This window comes from Rattus norvegicus, chromosome 15, assembly GCF_036323735.1.
Source record: "Rattus norvegicus strain BN/NHsdMcwi chromosome 15, GRCr8, whole genome shotgun sequence".
Classification (NCBI taxonomy): Eukaryota; Metazoa; Chordata; class Mammalia; order Rodentia; family Muridae; genus Rattus; species Rattus norvegicus.
The window spans coordinates 102,131,696-102,150,612 of record NC_086033.1 but is presented as its reverse complement, the minus strand read 5'-3'; the positions used below and the strand labels follow the sequence as shown (position 1 = coordinate 102,150,612).

General features: G+C 50.3%; 1 protein-coding gene across 5 annotated transcripts in view; it reads left to right on the top strand.

Moving 5' to 3' along the window:
- Positions 1 to 18,917, top strand: part of Abcc4 (ATP binding cassette subfamily C member 4) — a 234,526-nt gene that overhangs the window by 32,300 nt on the left and 183,309 nt on the right. For all 5 annotated transcript variants that reach the window (XM_039092967.2, XM_039092966.2, NM_133411.1 and 2 more), the window contains 2 exon segments: positions 10,954 to 11,064; positions 12,025 to 12,145. In XM_039092967.2, coding sequence (XP_038948895.1) covers positions 10,954 to 11,064; positions 12,025 to 12,145 — 232 coding nt within the window.

Here is an 18,917-nt window from a genome sequence, read left to right as displayed (position 1 = left end):
GTGTATGTGTATGTGTGTGTATGTCTATGTATGTATATATGTGTGTGTGCATGTATATATATGTGTGTGTATGTGTGTATGTGTGTGTATGTGTGTGTGTATGTGTGTGTATGTGTGTGTATGTGTATGTGTGTGTGTATGTGTGTTTGTGTGTGTATATGTGTGTATATATGTGTGTGTATATATGTGTGTGTGTATATGTGTGTGTATGTGTGTGTATATATGTGTGTGTGTGTGTGTGTTGTGCCTCCCTCCACCGAGTGGGTCGGAGGGATTAAATCAGATTGTTGGCTTGCTGGCAGGTGTCTTTACTTGCTGGGCCATCTTGCTGGCACAGGTTGGACCAGCTGTGACTAACCAACCACCTCAGTGTGACTTTCTCACCTGTACAACTTGCTGTCTTCTTGATCTCAGACCCACAGACTAGAATCCCAGCAAGAGGGGGGATCTGGCTTTACAGCTCATGGGCTACACAGATGTGTTCTTACAGATTAAAAGTCAAAGTCCCTGTCTGAACGTTAGAGAGCATGGCCACAAAGTGGGAGGAGGGAGATTTCAAACCGTGTCTTTTCCTCATGGTGCTGGCATCGGAAGTGCTGGGAGGGACAGTGATGGCTGGTGGGCACGTCGCTGACACCTGCGGTCTTATATTTGACTGGGGTGCATATTGTGAAGCCACGAGGGGAAGAAGCCGTCAGAGTAGAGGAGCCGAGGCCATCGGTACCTTGAGAAGTCAGTGGGAAGCCAACAGATCCCAGAGTTGATTGGAACTTCACAGGGTCCTGCCTCAGGCTGCTTCAAGCCTGTCTTCCTTTCAGAACGTTGGGGTCCCAAAGACACCCTCATTTCTGACCCACTGAATATAAATTGAAGACCTCCTATCTATGACCCGTTTGGGTTCAATAACAACGTCTCACAGGACTCAGGAAAGTGCTGTACACAGAACTGATTTTTTTTCTACAGCATGTGCATACTGGTGGAAATCAGTCAAAGGGGAGGTCTTAGAGGGCCGGGTCTGGCAGGGTCCCAGATGCACAGCTTTCTTGTCCTATCCCATGAGTTGGGATTTGCCACTTTCTGGACATACTAACTGCTGGCACATTGTTGTCTGATGATACTCAGAGTGTTGCCAACCGAGAAAGCTCATAAAAGCTCGGGCTTTCTTCTCGGGCTTTCTTCCCAGGCGTGATTGATGTGCACACGGGTCATGAGAGCCATCTCAGACTCTGTGCCCCCTCAGCTCCGGAGCCTGGCAATGCTCGTCAATACATGATTTGTTTTTCTGGGGCAGCTTCCATCTGGTATAAACTTTCCAGGGGACCTAATGTGAGTCACCTTGTTAGCATAAACCATCAGACCCCGTGACCTGGGAAATTCCTAAGACTTAGTAAAACTAGGGTCGAAGTCCAGCTAAATTCTTTATTGCCTAAGTTCCCTTCCTCCCACCCCTGCCTTCTAGATTCCCCTCCCTGCCCCCCAACCCACCCTCACCCCTGAAGCCCTCTCCACTGACTTGGAAAGCATTCTAGAGTCAGGTTGGAAAAACTAGGGGTAGAGTCCTGAGCAGCCACAGAGTTCAGGCGACAAACGCTGGCTCATAGCCCCTGGCCAAAGGGTTGATGCTCCATCTCCTGGTGGAATGAGGCACTCTGGGTATGCCGTCAGGACTTGTAGCTCAGTCCCCCGCTGTCTGGGTGAGAACCTGCAGCGCATCTCGCATGAGCTGTACGGCCCTGGACAAACCATCTTCTGTGAGCCACTTCCCTCCTTCGTGGAAATATAAACTGTGGCCTTCAATCAAGCTTCCTGTGGCTGTCACATGAAGTGACCACACACTTGATGGTTTTAAGATTTATTTATCTTATGCATTTGACCACACTGTCCTTGACACTCCAGAAGAGGGCATCAGATCCAATTACAGAGGGTCGTGAGCCACCCTGTGGTTGCTGGGAATTGAACTCAGGGCCTTTTGGGAGAGCAGCCAGTGCTCTTAACCTCTGAGCCATCTCTCCAGCCCCCACTTGATGGTTTAAGACCACAGAGATTTCTACACAGTCCTGGGGCCCAGGCATCTGCAGTTGAGGCATAGGCAGGCAATGCTCCCTCTAGAGACCCCGAGGGAGAATTGTCCTGACGGAGTCCGTGCAGCTTCTGGCACTGGCGATTGTTAGCTTTCTTCATTGTCTTCAGACAGCTAAACTGTAGCAGTGAGTTTGGGCTACACCATTTTTTTTGGCTCCCGGCAGATCACACTTTTGCACACCTACCCAGGAGCTATCTGGAAGAGATGCGCACATGCAAACTAATTTTTAAATGCCTTGGCTACCTCAAAGGCTGGGCACTCCTAAACCTTCCCCTGCCACTCCAGACCCAATGGGGAAGTGGGCACTGACCACCCGAGTTCTTAACTGACTCGTTGGCTTTATCTCCTGTTGCTCCTCTGTTCTTCATGGCCATCTCTCCTTTTCCTCCCCACTGCGTCCCAACCCTGGAAACTCTAAGCGTCCCACCCTGTGCCCCTTTGCTCAGCCGTTGGTCGTTGACATCTTTATTGATTGATCAAAAGCCAATCGATTACAAGGACTTTTATTTAGCATTTGGATACACGGGTTCCTGATTAAATCAAAACACCAGAACCAATCTGCAACAGTCCGCTGAGCCCCTCCCCAACCCGTGAGGGCATTTTCACCATGTGCCTGGCGTTTTTGTGAATGCCACCTACGTTTCTCAGGAAGCCGGGAATGGAGGGGCTTGCTGAAGAGAGAAGTCAGAGGTCCTGAAGGAGCTGGAACTGAAGCACCCATTCAAGGGAAGAGAGCAACCTACCCTCAATGTGGGCGTGCAGAACCAGTGCTTGGGGGATACAATGTCTAGCCTTTTCTGGAAAAGGGGAACGCACTCTTATAAGACATCGCAGTCACTGTGGTATTGTACCTGAATGAGTTAAAAACCCTGTGTGTAGGCAATTATAGCAGCTTTATTCATGGCTGCCAAACTTGGAAGCAAGCAGGGTGGCGGGTATCCATACACAGCCGCTAGGTCTGGAGTCGGATCCCGGGGTAAGGAGACACTCTGGACAAAGGACCCAGAGCTGCGTAATTTGAATACATGCTACTAACAGAGAAGTCAGTCAGGAGAGGGGAGATCCTTCAGGGGCCTGACTCCGAGATTCTGGGTAGAGTCAAACAAAGATGAGTATCACCCAGGGTAGGGAGTAAAGGGATGAAAAATCCAAACAGGGACTTGGGGACATGAAAATAATTTTGTGACTCTGATGTGGCGGATAGACATCGTTACTTGGGTGTCTGAGCTTAGAATCTATGGCATTCTGAAGTCAGCTGTTGGAGGCTGCGACACACACACACACACACACACACACACACACACACACACACACACACACACACACAGAGCCCACCCTGGTCACCTATGGTAGGAGGCAGACCGCTCCGGAGTTTAAAGAATGGGCAAGGCTGTGTCTGTATGGGGCTTTGGGACACTAGGTTTTGCCCAGTTCTGCTGTGAACCCCAAAGCACTCTAAAACCTAAAAGGAAAAAAAAGGTGGAAGCCTACAGGGCGGGGATGGACCCAGGCATATCGAGGCATGCTGTTATAGGCGTAAGTTGGTGACCAGATTGGCTGTGAGGTGGGGACCTTGCCCTGACTAGAAAAGCCGGTTGGGGCCTCTGCAAGTACACATCACTCCAGTTCACCTGAGCACACGCATGTCTACTTCCCATAGGGTGACTGCACTTGTCCAGCCTGCAGTAGGGATCCCTTTAATTAGACAAAAGTGAATCACTTGCAATCCATTCTCCTAGCCCATGTAAAGCTTGGGCTCAAACCCCAGTGCACAAACCCCAGTGAGGGGCATCAGATGCCCACATCCCTCCCTCTGTCCCTCCCTCTGTCCCTCCCTCCCTCCTTTCCTCCTTCCCTTCCTCCTCTCTTCTTTCCTCCCTCCCTCCTCTCCTCCCTCCCTTCCTCCTCTCTTCTTTCCTCCCTCCCTCCCTCTGTCCCTCCCTCCCCTTCCCCTCCCTCCGTTCCTCCCTCCCTCCAGGCTCTTTGAGCTTGGGAGCCAGAGCCAAGTCACACCTTATGGGGAATCAGGTTTGATCATTTGGAAGAAAGTGTTTGGTTCCAAGAGGCAGTGCTAGACAGCTTCTCAGGGTCGATACAGCATTCTCGGCAGCCCAGCAAGGATCTAGGTGACATCTGAGACTTGCACTGCCTTGCAGGTGGCCTCAGATGAGCTATTAAGATTAGGGTGCCCCTGCTTCTTAGAACACCTTCTGGTCATTTGAAGGGACTGGCTCTCTTGTCCCATCCTAATCATGTGACTCCAGCTGCCGGAATGGGATTATGTGATTCTTCATTTTCCCTGGTGAAGTGCTTTTTCAAAGGAGATGGGGACGTTTGTCTATTTGTCCCCTCGCAGTGCTGTTCTTGGAGTTGGTGAAGAGGTGATGAGGGGAGGCCAAGAAGCTGTGAACAGCATGGACTCACTCTTGGGAGGGAAGGGAAGCTAGGAGACCCAGATGAGGCTGCAGGCCAGACCTCCTGGATGGGACAATGTCTTTACCTGGTTCCGTTTGTTTTTCTTGGCTCCCTTGAAGTGAGTGAGAATCTTTGAGTACCACTCATTCCCACCATGACATACGTTTCCCTAACAGGCCAAAATCACCCGAGCCAACCAGCTGTGTATGAAAGCATCTGAGTAGCATGTAGCATGTAGCATGTAGCATGTAGCATGTGAGGATCCACAGGAAGCAGGATGTGGAGGATGCAGGGGCTGGGACATCAGTTAGGAGGGAAATGGCACTTGCTTATTCTAATACACACCAGGCAGGAGGCCTTTTGGGAATGGAATAACTTTGAGCTTAGTTTTGTTTGCTTGAGACAGGGTAGCCCTAGCTGGACTTGAACTTGCTATATTTAAGATGACCTTGAATGTGCTGGGATTACAAGCACACCACAGCCCTTAACAACCGTGTTTTGAGAATGTTTTGGGAAAGATAGCAGCTTGGTAGATGCCTCATGTATATGTTTAATGTGGTTTAGGCATGACCCCGGGTCCAGGGAGGCCAAGCTCTGACCTGCACTGAGATCGCACAGTCACACTTGTCCCTACCACACACTGACACCTGTGCAGAGAGAGTGCTGGAGTGCAGTGCAGGGAGATTGAGGTGAACTGGAAGGAGTCCAGCGTGCTAGGCTCTCCCAGCCAGGCCACCGGGAACTTAGTGATGATGGAGGCCCTGGGGAACTTGGAGGATATCGTTTGGTTATTCTGTTGCTTACTGGATAGTCATGAGGTCAGAGCCAGCTAACTCGAATGCCAGAGGAGAAGCCAATGTCAGTGGTTTGCCCCAGCTCTTCTCTGGCAACATTTAGTCACTGACCAACTAGGAAATAAACTTCTGCATGCCAGTTCCTCATTTCACCTTCTTGCTGTTTCCAGGCTGGGGGATTCATCCGTTATTCACGTCTGTCACCCACGCTTGTTCTAGCCTGTACCACAGACTGCTAATGGGTTATGAGTGGAAATAAATCAAAACCGAGAACTTGCAGAGAGTCTGGGAGAATCTGAATGCGTGCCCAGGGTGGTCTAGGTTTGGGACTTGCTTACATGCTTTGGAGAAAAACATTGTCTTAAAAGGGTGAAGTTCGATAGCCTTTCAAATGTTTTCCCTGAGTGGGGAATTTAAGCATGGGTCTTTAAAGGAAAGGCTGTGCCTCAGTGGTGGGTCGGTTCTGCAGGTCTAAGTGACAGGCATTTGCAGATGGACAGTCTTGAGGAGACAGTTGGGATGGCTCTGAGGGGCAACTGGAAATAGGACATCAGTTCACCAAGAGAAAGGAAGGGAGGTTAGGCCCTATGAAGGACAGAGTTTCAAAGAACAGAAAGCAATTGACTAGGGGCACTTTAACATTCGAGGTCCTCATCTAATGCACAGGAGGAAGAATGTGAGGCATGCAGTTGCTTGTAGGAGCCAGGTGTCCTATTAATTTATTTCTAAATAAAATTAGGCCCACTGCAGGAAATTATGCATCGGTATTCTGAGAAGTTCTGTTTGCAGTGCCGTGAGAGGTAAAGTTCGATTCCGATTCTGTTAAAATCTCGGTGATACTAGCATCTCGCCCACTAAGGGGACTTAGCCCTTTCTGCGCACCTGAAGCTTTCTGTGGTGCCGTTTCTTCAAGGGAGCCGTTTCAGAGGAACGCTGAGAGGGAGAGGCAGGCTGCATGCTAAATCCTTCCACTTGTGGGGGTGTGGAGAACACAGGACGCTACCTTAGACATCCCCCTGGGAATCAGATGAGGAGCAACCGGCCACTCGGTTGGTCGCATTAGGATCTGAGGATACCAAGGTCGGGGTCAGGGCTTAAACTGTCCCTGTTACTGTAACAAATGCCTGGAGACAACCATGGAGGCGACGACCACAGAGATGACCACAGAGACAGCCTACAGAGAGAAAAGGGCTGCATCAGACCGCGGTTTTGGAGGTTCCGTTTCATAACCGTGGCTCTGTGGCGGCTCAGGACAGACACATCTGTAACAGAGGAGAAGGAGATGGAGAACAGGGGTCAAGTTTCTGACAACTCCTGCAGGCTCTGAGTAATCCAGCTCCTCCCTCCCCCTTACAGCCTCTGTCCCTGCCTGGGGACTGGGTCGTTAAGGGGCATTTAAGATCCAAAGTGCAGCCTTAAATCATTGAGATCAATGATTGATCCTTTCTCTTTTCTGCTTTGTCGTTTCCAGGTGGGCAAGGTTTGGGCAGGGGTGTGAGGTCTCCATTGTTCGACGTGTCAGCAACCTCTCAAGTCATTATAGTGTGTGTATGTGTGTGCACGTATAGGTGCTGTGCGTGTGTGTACAGGGCAGCTTTGTGAAATTACTTCTCACTTTTCACGTTTGGGTGGGTTCTGGGGCTCAAACTCCATTGTTAGGGTTCAAGAGTTTTTATTACTGGAGCCATCTCCTTGGTCCAGAAATAAATCTCTCTCTCTGTCTCTCTGTCTGTCTCTGTCTCTGTCTCTCAGATGTGAAACTGTCAAAGACTCGGCCATTCTCTTTACTCGGGCTGCAGTGGAAGTGTAACACCCTAGGTGTCTTCACTCCTCGTGTACATTCTTGTTTACCTGTGGCTCTGACCATTCGCTATCTTTACCGGGTGAACCCAGACATGCTTCCCTTGGTGGAGAAGACACCACTGGGGCTCAGGATCAGGAACAGAGGCAATGTTCCCTCCCAGAGCTGGTCTTTTCTAATGTTGACTTCAACGGTTAGGGGTGGCGTGGGGGACTTTTTCTTTGTAACGGACTGTAATTGTTAGGCTTATTAGCCTTGACTTCTGAAAGAAGCATGAAATCTCAGACTGGTTCACCAGAGAGGGAACAGCACTGATTGAACAACGATCAAGTGTCTGCAGCCGCCCAACCCTAACTCGGGGAGCCACATGTCAGTGGCTGCCGAGTAATGGAATAATATTTTAGTTATGTCATAGTTAGATGCAAAACAGGGAGGAGAAGGGAAGAGAGGTGGAAATGGCTTTCAGGTTCCTAAGGAGGAAGAAAAGAGGATTTGCTGGCTCGTGGGGAGGTCAGTGTTTGTTTCTTCTACCTGTTTGCATGGTAAATGTGAAGTTCACGGACATCGAGTATTTGAGTCCGGGTGATGGAGAAAGCATCATAGACCGTTTCCTAGGACACTGAACTTCTGACTTGGCATTCCTTCTCTCTCTAGCACATTGAGGAAGCAGTTTTCAGAACCTCTTAAACTTTCAGGAAAAGCAACAGAAGCAGCAGCAGCAACAACAACGACACCAGATTCAAAAAAGGCCCATGCTCTTATGTAAACTCATTTATGGAGTTGCCCTCCTGCTGTCTGGAAGTGATGCTGAGGGCTGCGGTGATGGACTGTAGACCATCATCCTGTTCCTCTGAGCTGACGGCTGGCTGCCTGCGTTTGAAGTGCAGCAAGATATGTTAGGTTGACCCTCCGGCGAAGCACACTTCAGGCCGCCGCTCAGAATGGTGTGGCCCTCTGTCTTCTACAAGGTCTCATCCATTCAGCAGCTGGGGGTAGCATGCTGGGAGCTCTGGAGTCAACCATGGGTCATCTAACAGGGGCCTGGTATTGTTGACTAAATTCTCTCAGAGGTGAATTCTCTGAATGAAGGCACCCTTTGACCATGTATAATCACCCATTGCTTAACTAGGGAGTATTCTGAGAAATCGTCCCGAGGAAGTTTGGTCACTCAGAACCTTGCGAGTGCTTACACAAATCAAAATGGCCAATGGTACCACTTGGTGTTATATATATGTATCTTAGGGATTGCCATTGCATAGCCAGTTACTGCCCACCAGAATGTCCTTATGTTGCACGTGACCACATACGACTTATCACGCAGATGATCTTATCCCGGTGTGCTTTCCTTGATGGCAAATTAAACCATGCTTCTCAGCCTGGGTTTTTGAGATTTGGGTAGTGAGAGAGCCTGGAAGAATCAACCTGTGGTATCTTCTGAAGAAAACGTTGAGTCTGTGTTGAGTTTATATATTTAATATTGCTCCCTCTTTATAATGTTCCTACATACGATACGAATGTCCATCTATTGGACTTGGTTTTCAGTGACTTCCTACTTCATGGGGCTCAGCTCTTGAATTTGAACTTGGGACCTGTATATGCTAAAGAGTCATTTGACTACTTATCTATACCCCCAAGACGCGTTCTTGACTAGTACTGCATTTCTTCTCCAAGCTGTTTTTTTACCCGCTGATTGAAAACAAAACTGACCACAAACCAGATCAAGCCCTTTTAAGCCTAAAAAAATGCTAATGTATTCCACTTAGAGGTACGGACTGGAAAATACCTGATGTTCTACTGAAAGAAAGGGCTCAGGCATGTAGGTGGCATCTCAGACACGTCTGGGGAGCCCACCTACATTGAACCAGGGCTTGCAAGGTGACAAGTGTTCTGAGAACCGCTTGGGGAGGGTGCTAAGAGAGAGGTGAGCTGGTTGGTCTTTCTCAGTGATCTCCCAGAATCGCCTGGATGGACGAGTCAGGGGCATCGGTGTTTTTGGAACCCCAAGTTTACCTCAGAAGCCCTTGTAATGTCTGCTCCAGTGTGGGGTAGCTGCCATAGCTCCCAGTCAAAGGTCTGTGCCTTTGGAATGTGCTGAGCGAGTTGTGTGGAAGTTGACTGCACACCTTGTTCCCTGGAGCTGCTGAGTGCTCACGTCTACAAAAACCCCTGAGCAGCGGCTCCATCGAGGGGGAGCTTCCCAGGGTATGCAGTCCCCTGTGAAGCCTGCCTACTGAAGGGAGACAAGAGGAAAGACATTCGCTGGAGTCAGTAATCTCATCTACCAAAGCGTTCTAGAAGAATCCACATTTCATTGCCCAAGAGAGACACACGCATATTTCTTGGGCTTCTGAAGCTTCTCCACAAAAGATGGTAGATTGCTTCTTCGAGCAGGGGTAGGGGACGATGCTGGGGGGAGGCTTGAGCTCTCTCAGATGCACGGTTAGATCATGATGTGGCTTGACACTTGTCTCTGGAACATCTATTCATAGCCACACCCTAGAGGATCTTCAGCATCTTCTAATGTCTTTCCATTTGCCCAAGGCCGAGGTAGATAGATAGATGGATGGATGGATGGATAGATAGATAGATAGATGATAGATAGATGATGGATAGGTAGATAGATAGATAGATGATGGATAGGTAGATGATAGATAAATAGGTAGATAGATATGGAGATAGACAGATAAAGATTATAGATGGATAGATAGACAGAGAAAGAGACAGACAAAGAGACAGAGAGACAGAAGGAGACAGCGACAGAGACACAGAGAGAGACAGAAAGACAGAAGGAGACAGAGACACAGAGAGAGACAGAGAGACAGAGACAGAGATAGAGAGACAAAGAAAGAGAGACTGACGCACAGAGACAGACAGAGAAAGAGACAGAGAACATTTGCTGGTTAGCAGCCGTGTAGCCAGAAAGCAGCTACATCTATGTAGACTAAGGCTGGAGGGTTTCTAGCCAAAGCACATTTAGTCCTCTTACTAGAGAGTGCTTTTCAGGGCACTGTCGCCAGCCAGCTCTAGTGCCAAGGACCTAAGTTTAGAATAACTGTAGAATAAAGGACCAAGCAGGTTAGTGGTAAGTCTCACGGATACACACACACACACACACACACACACACACACACACACACACACACTCACACACACACACACACTCACTCACTCACTCACTCACAGACTCATACACACACTCTTATACACATTCACACTCACACTGAAACTCACACACACACTCTCATACACGCTCAAACACACACACACACACTCACTCACTCACTCACTCACAGACTCATACACACACTCTTATACACATTCACACTCACACTGAAACTCACACACACACTCTCATACACGCTCAAACACACACACACACACTCACTCACTCACAGACTCATACACACACTCTTATACACATTCACACTCACACTGAAACTCACACACACACTCTCATACACGCTCAAACACACACACACACACACACACACACAAGTGTGTATCTATATACTAGGGGAAGATAGTTGACACCTAGAGATATGTAGTCATAGGTCACAGAGGTCCTGAACTGGTAGAAGTAGAGAGACCATGGCAGAAGCCGGTATTAAGAAATCAAGATATGCTGTCTCGAAGTCCAGGGTGCTCTCACTGACCGCCTCCATGGTTTCCCCGTGTGTAGGACGAAATTGGGGGAGTCAGGGGGAGCGAGCGCGTACAGGTTGTGTGTGTTAAGAGAGACTTAACCTCTCTCGGTCTTCGTACATTTAAAATATGGAGGTTGACAAGACCCGCAGCAATGAGAGTCTACTTAAACGCAAGTGGGCGGTTCCGAGTATGTCATCCCTTTGCGTCTTTGACAGGTGGCTCAACCCGTTGTTTAAAGCTGGACATAAGCGGAGATTGGAAGAAGATGACATGTTTTCAGTGCTTCCAGAAGATCGCTCAAAGCACCTTGGAGAGGAGTTGCAAGGGTAAGCGGAAGCAGCGTGAGGAGGTGAAGCCTGAGTGTACGGTTGGAGGAGGTCTGGCCTCTTCCTGGGCCCCCTGCTCACAGGATGGCTTGGAGGAGGTCTGGCCTCTTCCTGGGCCCCCTGCTCACAGGATGGCTTGGAGGAGGTCTGGCCTCTTCCTGGGCCCCTTGCTCACAGGATGGCTTGGAGGAGGTCTGGCCTCTTCCTGAGCCCCTTGCTCACAGGATGGCTTGGAGGAGGTCTGGCCTCTTCCTGGGCCCCTTGCTCACAGGATGGCTTGGAGGAGGTCTGGCCTCTTCCTGGGCCCCCTGCTCACAGGATGGCTTGGAGGAGGTCTGGCCTCTTCCTGGGCCCCCTGCTCACAGGATGGCTTGGAGGAGGTCTGGCCTCTTCCTGGGCCCCCTGCTCACAGGATGGCTTGGAGGAGGTCTGGCCTCTTCCTGGGCCCCTTGCTCACAGGATGGCTTGGAGGAGGTCTGGCCTCTTCCTGGGCCCCTTGCTCACAGGATGGCTTGCTGGGTCCCTTGCTTTGCGCCAGGCCTTCTGGAACTTGATTCTCTCAACGTCGCACGCCTCTCGTCAGGTTGCCCTGGCTTGGTCTGACTCAGTGACCTGGGGAAAGAACGCCTGTGTTGGGGCTCCATCGTTATTGATGCCTGAGATCTGTCCCTGGGGTGGTTTCACCAGAGCAGGAACCTGCCTCCTCTGACTGCCAGGGTTCTTGTAATCCAGCAGAGCTCGGCAGTGACCTGTCCCCTGAGATGTTCCCCCTCGAGGTCTACTTTTCTGGTGCAACAGAGTCTGCCTCACACATCTTTCTGGGTCCCTCGGGACAATTAGCCAGTGTTTGTGCAGCCTCGGCAGAGTAACCCCGTCATAAACACTCGCCTGTCCTTCTGTCCTTCCGTTTTACTCAAGGGCAGTCACACTGTGCCTGACTCTGCTTTTGTCTTTCTGCAGGTACTGGGATAAAGAAGTTCTGCGAGCCAAGAAGGACGCTCGGAAGCCTTCCTTAACGAAGGCAATCGTGAAGTGTTACTGGAAATCTTACCTGATTTTGGGAATTTTTACGTTAATTGAGGTAAACGTTAGTTCCATCCTGGCTGCTGTCCCTGAGTGGGTGGACCAGGAGGAGGCGTGCTAGCTGTCGGTCATTGTTGAAGTGAGTGGGGACCAACAGGTGGAAGCAGGAAGATGAGTTTTGAAAGTGTGTTGAGCTCGGAGAGGAAGCCTGATGAAGCTCATTATCACATGTCTTTGGAATGGGTGATGCTTAGGTGAAGACATCGCCCTTTCTTCTAGCTAATTAAAGAGCAGTGCTGTATAGCTCAGCCGTTAAGATAGCTCATTGCTTTAGCAAACATCTGGAGTTCAGTTGCCAGCACCTACATGGTGGCTCACAACCCTCCCCGTGTCCAGTTCAAGGGGAGACTGTGCCGTCTTCTGACTTCTGACGGGCTCCACCATAGATGCACGCAATACACGCAGATTACACGCAGGTACACACAGATGCGCACAAAGTAAATAGATCTTCAACAAATGTCTGAAGCCCAGTGAGTGTCACAGGCAGCCGACAGTGCTTTGCCCTACACTGGCGTTCGAAGCTGCGAGTGTACCTTGTCCTCTTTGATGTTCTTGAGGAGACACGTCCTGTGGTTTAGAGGAAGTATATTTTGATCAGAGCCCAGAATCACCAGTGCCCAACAAGTAATTGTTAACTTCACCATGCCAAATCTGATTAATGCCTTCCTGGGAGGGTATCGTCAACTTTCCCTTCCCAGGTAAACAAGTCGTGGTGCCATGTGCCTGGGCTAGCTGTGGTGTCCCAGAGGCTAGAACTCACTGGAGCCCAGGAGTCACTCCCCCTCCTGCCAATGGCTGGGCACTGAGAGCTGAAACTGCCCTGGCCTTGGGCTAGCTTAAACTCTTGTGACCTCCTATACCATTCACCCTGGGTTCTTGTTCTTGTTGTGGAGTTGATTGCTGGTCTGAAGTTGAGTTTTGGTAGCGTGGACTTAGAGCTACAGTGCTCATCCACCGATAAACCAAAGACGGAAAGCCAGGAGTCCTTGCAGGGTCATCCGTTAGGTCAGAAGGTCGGATGCCTAGGGGGCGGTGCCTGTGCTAGCCAGTGGCCTGCTGGAGGGAATCCCGAGAGCCTGGCCATCTCGGTACTGTTATCCCTACGCTTAAGGTCAAGCAGAAGCCACTTGGGACGGTAGAGTTACAGGACGGGTGTAAACTTCCAGACATGGATGCTGGGATCTGAACTCAGGTCCTCTGGAAGGGCAGCAAGCCCTCTTGATCACCGTGCCATCCCTGGTACCTCGTAATGGCTTAAGAATGTTGGAGGCCTCGCAAGGGGTCGGGCATCCTATCTGTGGAAGTTGCAGTTCTGGGGAAGGGTGGCTTTTGGTGCAGTGGGGTGGAAGCTGTCCCAAGTGCCTTTGGTGGGGTGAGGTGAGGTGACCATCCGATGCAAACAGGAGATCGGGCTCTTACTGAGCGTGCTCCGTGCAAGTTGAAGGGCCCGGGGTTCTGCTCCATGGCCTTGGAGAAAGGTAACGGGTGCACTTGGTTCCAGAGATTGACCTCCTCGAGATTACAGAGGTGACACTGCCCTCATTCCAGGCGGTGAGTGCTCTCTTTGAGAGGGCAGCGTCCACTGCGCGGGGCTGCTTTTAGCTTGGAGAAAGGTAACCTTGTGATGCAGACTATCGGGTGCTGCCCCGTGTCCTCTTCTCCCTCAGGGTAGTCAGACCCACTGTGTCCCCGGCTGGACTAGAGGGAGGGAAGCTTAGCCAGGCAGGGGGTGGGGGGTGCAGGCAGGATCTCGGTCAGCAGTGCCCTGACACACCCGAGGAACAGCTTTGGAGAAGTGGTTCAGTGGATTGGAGGGAACAAAGGTTATTCAGACCTTTGGGGGTGGTGAGTAGGGACTATCTGGATGAGCGTGCATCTTTAGCTGGGGCTTGGGTGCTGAGGATGCCTCATTTGCATAAGGAGGAATTCCTGGTGCAGCTGGACACGACCTTATAAGGGGAAAGGACGTTTAACCCTGGTTATGTGAGCTCCTCAGGTGAGGCAAAGAAGGGGGTACAGGAGGATGTGCACCGGGGCATGCAGGCCGGGGTTGGAGTGGGGAATCCTGCTCCTGCTAATTACAGGGTGTCTGCTAAGTGTCTCAGGACCCAGGGGCCTCAGGGTGGCTTCCCATAGGTGAGCCATTCCTCGTTCCCTTGCTCTGTAAACAGGTAATTTCCATATTGAAAGCAGCATGCTCCTGAAGCACCCCGAGTCTGGGTCTGTCCCTAACTCGTGGCTGTCCATGGTGTCAAAGGCCGTCCTCCCTTTAGGTGGAGCCCCATATGCTTACCCAGCTGTCATTTCACAGTGAGTGTGGGTCCTGCCTAGTAGGGCTGGGGGACATAGAGGTACAGAGGTGCAGGCAGCAGCAGCTGTGAGAGAGGACAGCTCTCCCCAAGTGATGTCAGTTTTGCTCTAGCATTCTTTGGTGTTACTAGCACTAGTTTTCATTACTCAACAGTGTGCTGGCTAATTTTATGTTAACTTGACACAGCTAGCTTCTTCTGAAAGAAGGGCCCCTCGAGTGAGAATTCCTCCATAAGTTCCGTCCATAGGGCATTTTCTTAGTTAGGGATTAATGTGGGAGGGCCCAGGCCATTGTCCAGGCTGCCATGCCTGGGCCTGTAGCCCTGAGCTCTGTGAGAACTCAGATGGAGGAAGCCAGGAACGCAAGCCAGTAAGCAGCACCCCTCCATGGCCTCTGCATCAGCTCCTGCCTCCAGGTTCCTTCCCTGTTTGAGTTCCTGTCCTGACTTCCTTCAGTGATGGAGTCCATGGAAATGTGAGCCAAGTAAACCCTTTCCTCCCCAAGTTGCTTCTGGTCATTCATCGCAGCCATGGTCACCCTGGCTAGGACAAGCGCCACTCAGTAACGGCAATGGAGTATTTCCCAGTCAGGGTAGTGGTCATAACAGTATTACTCGGACCCACGTTCCGTGCAGTACGGTAGTTTAGTAATAACAGAAGACCCTTGAAAAACACTACTGACCAGGAACCACGTGTGTGTCCTTTATACAAGATACTATTTTCATTCCTTTTAGGAATTCGATGAGGTGGGAGGTATTCTTTTTACCAGTAAGCCCCAGACTATGGGCCTGTCAGTATTGCGTGCCCAGGGACACCCCAGAAATAAATGACAGAGCTGAGTTTCTGTATCAGGCGCTCTGAGATTAGCCCAAGCCTTCTGGACTGAGGCTGGTCTAAGGTCACAAACTTTCCCCAGGTGACTGCTGCTTGACCTTAAGCCTAGGGATAATGGTGCTGAGATGGCCTCGGGGCAGTAGTGGCACTTGAGTTTGTCACCTAGGATAGAGGTTACAGTGTCTCCTGGGGCCATAACATCATATCTGGTGCAGGAAAGTGGCTGTGTGTCTAGGACACCCATCACCATCTGTGGTTGTCTGACGGCTGCCTCACACACCCGTTCAGCACCTTCTGTGACTGCACTCGGCGGCTGGAGTAGAGTGGTGTGATCTGGGATGGCAATGGTAATACGAGAGACCCTGCTGCCCTGAGTGGAGGCTCACAGCTATTTTTTATTGAGCCGGTAGCCAGGGTCACAGAGTCTGTGCCATTTGCTGGGACCCGGATCAGCTGCTACTGAGGGGCAGCTCTTTTGCTCTGACATCTGACACGATGTCCTATTTGTTGGGTGAGCCCAGGCATTAGGGACTAGGGTGGCAGGTGGTGCAGTGCAGGAGGTGCGGTGCAGGTGTTGCAGTGCAGGTGGTACAGTGTAGCTGGTGCAGGGCAGTGGTGCGGTGCAGGAGGTGCAGTGCAGGTGTTGCGGTGCAGGAGGTGCGGTGCAGGTGTTGTAGTGCAGGTGGTGCAGTGCAGGAGGTGCAGTGCAGGAGGTGCAGTGCAGGTGGTGCAGTGCAGGTGGTACAGTACAGGAGGTGCAGTGCAGGTGTTGCAGTGCAGGAAGTGCAGTGTAGGTGGTGCAGTGCAGGTGGCACAGTGTTGGAGCTGATGCCACCAGGCTTTCCCTGTCAGACCCCTTCCATTACACTGCATTTAGATCATTTCTTGTTGGTATATGCTCTACTACTGGACATGGCTGATTAATCCCCTTAAAGGACATAGTGACCAGTGCTGGAGGTCACAGTGACATCATGTCTCTACCATGATAACGAGCAGGCCTTCTAATGCAGTGAAACCTGGGGAGCTAAGAGTCCTTTGTATTCTGATAGGAAAACCTTTTTTTTTCCTCTACACCATGCCAGCAAGAGGAAGCCTGCTTTCCAATACAAATACTTTTATTTCACAGAGTGGCCTATTGATGCTGCTGACTTGGAGAAGTCAGAAATAATTTTATATGGGGTAGCTAGCAAGGATCCAGTTTCAAAATCCAGGTCCCGATGGATGGGCAGGTGTGGTGGCAAGTGACTGTTTACTCGATTAGCTGAGAGGTTGAGCAAGAGGAAGCGAGAGTTCAAGGTCAGCCTGGGCCCCTGAGTGAGGCCCGTCTCTAAAAACCAAGAAGATGTCACCTTCAGATGACGTTCGAGGTTTTACACATGTTGTACAGGTTCCTTTATGCATGGCTATGATCCCACTCCTGACAAAAGCAACCAGAGGAAGAAGTGCTTACTCTGGCTTGGTACTACCGCTCAGTTTGCGGGGACACATAGTCATCACGGGGCGTGAGCGTGTTGGTTAGAACGGGAGGCAGTCAGTCATACCGTATCCACAGTCAGAGAGCAGAGCGATGAAACCAGTGCCCTCCACTTTCTTGTCGTCCCACCTCAGTTGACCAAGTCTAGAAATCCCTCACAGGCTTACCCTGGGTGATTCTGCATCCTGTTAACCCTCACAGGTTCCATGAGCATTCGTTTAACAGCTGGTTTTACGAGGCGAATTCTCCTTTAGTGATCTTGGCTCCAAGTTGTTCCTTGGCCTTTGAGTTTCAGTGGTAGGAGGATGAACTTAGTGTGGCATCTTGTTTCTTTGGTGCCTCAAAAGCACACGGAACTCCTCTAGGAAGACGACACAGCCATGTGACCCATCACCCCAGCAGGGCCTTCCCTGGGTGCTAGCGGAGTTCCACCATAGAAGAGGGGGCACGGAACTAGTGCAGAAGCCTTGCCTGTGATTTCTAGGTAGTGCTCCACCTTGTTCTGTGAGACTGAGGACTGTTTGGAGAAACACGTAGGGTAGCGACTCCGAAACACACCTGTGCAGGCCAAAGAGAGCCAGCTTGGAGCACACAGCAAGCTCCCAGCACATCTGTCCCTTGTATGTACCTCCCGGGAAATGCCACAGGGGCAGAGATGATTCTCCAGCTGGAGCCTTCCTTGTGAAGAGAGCATTCTGGGGAGTCCACATAGCCTGCCTGCTCACGTTATTCCAGGCTTGGGTTTTGAGTTATGGGGTGTCTTTGCCTGTGGGGGAGTGAGGTTGGGGGCATCCAGGGAACCTCAGTGGACTCTCCTGCTTGTGGAGCCTGTCATAGGCAAGGCATGGCAAGGGTTGGTTAAGTCTTACAGTCTATGGTCTATAGTCAGTCATCTGGGAAGTTGGCCTTTTGGCCAAGACTTTTTGTTTGTTTGTTTTATTTGTTTTTGTCTTGTTTTTTTTTTTTTGGTTTTGTTTTTCAAGACAAGGTATCTCTGTGTAACTCTGGCTATCCTGGAACTCACTCTCTAGACCAGGCTGTCCTTGAACTCAGAGATCTACCTGCCTATACCTCCTGGGTGTTGGGGCCACTGCCTGATGACTTTTTTCTTTTTAAAGTTTATTTTGTTATATTTGTATGAGTGTTTTATGTGCATGCATGTGTGTGTGTGTGTGTATGTATGTATGTATGTATGTATGTATCTATGTATTGCGTGCACCACATGCATGTAGTAGTCAAGGAAGCCAGAAGAGGGCATTGGGTCTTCTGGAAATGGTGTTGGAGACTGTGGCTAGCACGATTGTCACTCGTCTGCATGGAGGCTATAGGGACTTCTGGAGGCTGCAACTGAGGTAATCCTACCCCTGGAGCTCAGATGCAAGGTTAGAGGTCAGCAGTCAATTCCATGGTGACATCTGTGTCTTTGCTTGGGGTTGATTCCTAAGATGTGTCCAGGTTTGCGTTTCCCGGCTCTGTTTTCTAAGTGGCTCTAACTTTCAGCTCAACCTTGGAGGCCAGTGATAGAGTCCCAGGGGAGGAGATGTCCCAGGCAGGGAGAGGTGGAGAAGCCTTATGAAGCAGGTGTGGTCAGTTGTGTGTGCCCCATGGGTTCCTGGGCACTCCACACTGGCTTATTAATTTTTACATTGATGACTCTGAGGTGAGAACAAAGAGGAAATGCTTTTAAATGGTTTCTTTAAAAAGGTCAGAGGATCAATTGCTTCCATGGAGAAAGACTGCGTTCATAATGGTAGGAGACTGAGACCAGCCTTTAAAGTGGGGTTCTCCATGCCATCGATGCTCAGGGAAACTTGGCTTTCCTAAACATCTCTGGCCAAGACTTGCGTTCTGCTCCGACTGTCTGAAAGCAGTGGGATTTGAAAGCCATTTGTGAAAGCTGATGTCTTAGCCACTAATTACAGTGTTTCCTCGGGCCTTGGAATTCAACTTAATTTTTGAACATTCTGTGCAGAGGATCAAATCATAGCTTTGAGTGTGTCAGATTCTTTCCCTAGCACTGAGCCAGCCCCCACCCCACCACCCATAATCTAATGAAAGAAGTCACAGCTCACATCTCCAGGGTCCTTCTGAGGTAGGCAGGTGAGCTCAGCTGCAGATGGTCAGCTCAGAAGGGGTTTTAACTCTCCTGTGC